Here is a 2,705-nt window from a genome sequence, read left to right as displayed (position 1 = left end):
ATAGCATTTTGGAATGCAATTCTTCATATATTTTCCCACTGTCAGTCATCAAGTTTCAGTTTGATAAGATTTGATTGCTAATTGATTATATGCAATATGACTGTCCAAATAATGACATCCTGGATGCTGATCGTCAGAAATGTAGCTGTGACATTGTGATCTCTATCTAGTGGGCTCTGTGAGGGTGTCAACATCTAGTGACAATATAAGAGGCCTGTGTTTGATGTTGCAAGTCAGTCACATTTGAACCTTCTTCAACCCGAGACAGTATCAAGTCATAGCCTGCTACTACTACTACTACAACTACTGTAAAGCCATGAAGACTCTTGCTCTCCTCTTCTCCTTTGCATTTGTGCTGGTCTTCACTGCGCCCACTAAGACATCTGATGTCTTAGTGGGCGCACTGAAGATGATCTTGATCAAGGCTAACAAGACCCGCGATGAAGGCCCGGAGGTAAGAAGATTGAAATGTTGAAATATGACAAGTACTATAATGCATTATAACTGCATTATAATCCATTGTATCTACAGTGTTATCAAATGTTGCACTGCTCTATCGGATTAGAAGGTCTCTTGTTAAAAATGAAAAGGGGTCATGAAAAAATGCCACTATTGTGACGTTTAGTCAACCTTTCAGGCCCTTTTGGACAGTCTAGTGCCAGCGCAATTCAATCAAGTTCGCTGCAAGGAACACGGGGTAAGTTGCATCCATATTCTTGATGAAAATGATGAAAACATGATAGACAGTGTGCAGGTTTCCACAGACACAGATTAAGCCTAGTCCTAGAGAATAAAAACTATGTTCAAATGGAGATTCACTGTTGAAAGTGCTCCTTAGTCCAAGAATAGGCGTAATCAGTGTCCGGGAAATTGTCCCCTCATGTCCGTCAGTGAAAACTACTGTTAATTGATCTGTTAACTTACTCATGTCAACATTTGTTGATGCAATCAGACACTTGTTAATGCTGACCTGAAAGTTGACCATGTATTTTAGAATTTTCTACAGGCTATTTTAGCCATTACAGCAACAGATTCATCATACAACAATCAATAATTATAATAATCTCAAATTCCAGCCTAAAGATTTCTGCATAGCGGAGAAGATTCTGTCTAACATAAACGAAGAGCAGTACGGGACTTCAGACAACAACATTGGGACAATCAGCAGAGAGCTGAAGCAGTACAATATGGTAAGGAATAATTCAGACAAATCAACTTGGTTGAGGGTGTACTCTAGCTTGGGTCGCAGATCTAAAGTGGTATGACGGCACAAACAGACTGGTACCCAGGCTAGGCTAGGTGTATTCAGTGAAACATCCAAATTGTCGCAGATAGAAATGCACGAATAGAGATCTGTTCAACACAACGTATTTATATCTTGTAACGTTGCATCCACTTGAACAGAGCCCTGCTCTTGTCAATCAAAAAGTAACTACTACTCTGACTATTGGTCATAACAATTATGTGTAAAAAAATTAAAAATAAAAAGTTACTCAAAACTTATACGGAGGTGCTCCCAGACATGGATGATGCCTAGTCCTGGACTAAAAAGCACTTTTTTATGTAAATGCTCTTAATCTGGGTCCATGAAACTGTCTTTATCCTTGTCCAGAAAAGCACCGCCATAATGCATTACTATTTGATTCATCCACAAAATAAATTGTGTTTCTTAACACAGGATGTATTGACAACATGCAGGTTGTATTCAAACACCCTGAGCCTTGTGGAAGTAGTTAGGGTTCTAAGGTAGTGTTCTGGGTTCTTTAGTCTATGGTTCTAAGTGGAATGTTCCGTTCTCTCCCCAGCTTCACCCTTCCAACTGCACAGTGAAGAAGAACGTTGACGAGGAACAGCTCCGCGCTCTCCTGATGAACCTCTACGACTGTGCCCAAATCATCTTTGCCCGTCCCCACCCTGTCACTCATCACAAAACGACCCCAGCACTTTGAGGGGACTGATGGGAACTCTGTCGACCGTGCATAGTCCAATAACACATATGATTATTTATTGAATTGTATTTAAATGTACTATGACATTTATTTTTGTACTATTTATGAATAAATTAACTAATTGCTAAAAACATTTTTTTCTATAAATGTGGTTTATTGTTTAAGTGTTGATACTACTGCAACAAAGATTTTCTAGATTTGACCTATTCCTGACTCTAGCCTCAAACTACATTTTATAATGTGGAATCACTGAACTTTCTGGCCGTCTCCACACTAAAGCACTGGTAAAACACAATCATTAACATTATACTGTATCGTGTGTGGACCACTGGGCAAATCGTGGAACAAGTCAACTTTGTGGCAGTGCCATGGCGTTATAGCATCAATCAATCATTCACATTTATTTTATAAAGCCTTTTTACATCAGCAGTTGTCAAAGCGCTCTACAGATACAGTGAGGGAAAAAAGTATTTGATCCTCTGCTGATTTTGTACATTTGCCCACTGACAAAGAAATGATCAGTCTATAATTGTAATGGTAGGTTTATCTGAGCAGTGAGAGACAGAGTAACAACAAAGAAATCCATAAAAACGCATGTCAAAAATGTTATAAATTGATTTGCATTTTAATGAGGGAAATAAGTATATGACCGCCTCTCAATCAGAAAGATTTCTGGCTCCCAGGTGTCTTTTATACATCTCGCTGGTAAGAAGAAGGGTGGGGCTGTATGCCTTATGACTAACGAGACGTGGTGTG

General features: G+C 39.1%; 1 protein-coding gene across 1 annotated transcript; it reads left to right on the top strand.

Moving 5' to 3' along the window:
* The first annotated feature begins 207 nt into the window (after positions 1-207).
* LOC145879470 (uncharacterized) lies at positions 208-2,067 on the top strand. The gene is made up of 4 exons (XM_082974966.1): positions 208-454; positions 638-697; positions 1,077-1,190; positions 1,806-2,067. Exons 1-4 carry the CDS (start codon positions 317-319, stop codon positions 1,947-1,949), a joined length of 456 nt encoding a protein of 151 aa, XP_082831092.1. The 5' UTR covers positions 208-316; the 3' UTR covers positions 1,950-2,067.
* The last annotated feature ends 638 nt before the right edge of the window (positions 2,068-2,705 follow it).

The sequence above is a fragment of the Salmo salar genome, chromosome 05 (genome assembly GCF_965601325.2).
Source record: "Salmo salar chromosome 05, fSalSal1, whole genome shotgun sequence".
Lineage (NCBI taxonomy): Eukaryota > Metazoa > Chordata > Actinopteri > Salmoniformes > Salmonidae > Salmo > Salmo salar.
The sequence above is the reverse complement of the archived record's forward strand: the minus strand, read 5'-3'. Positions and strand labels throughout refer to the sequence as shown.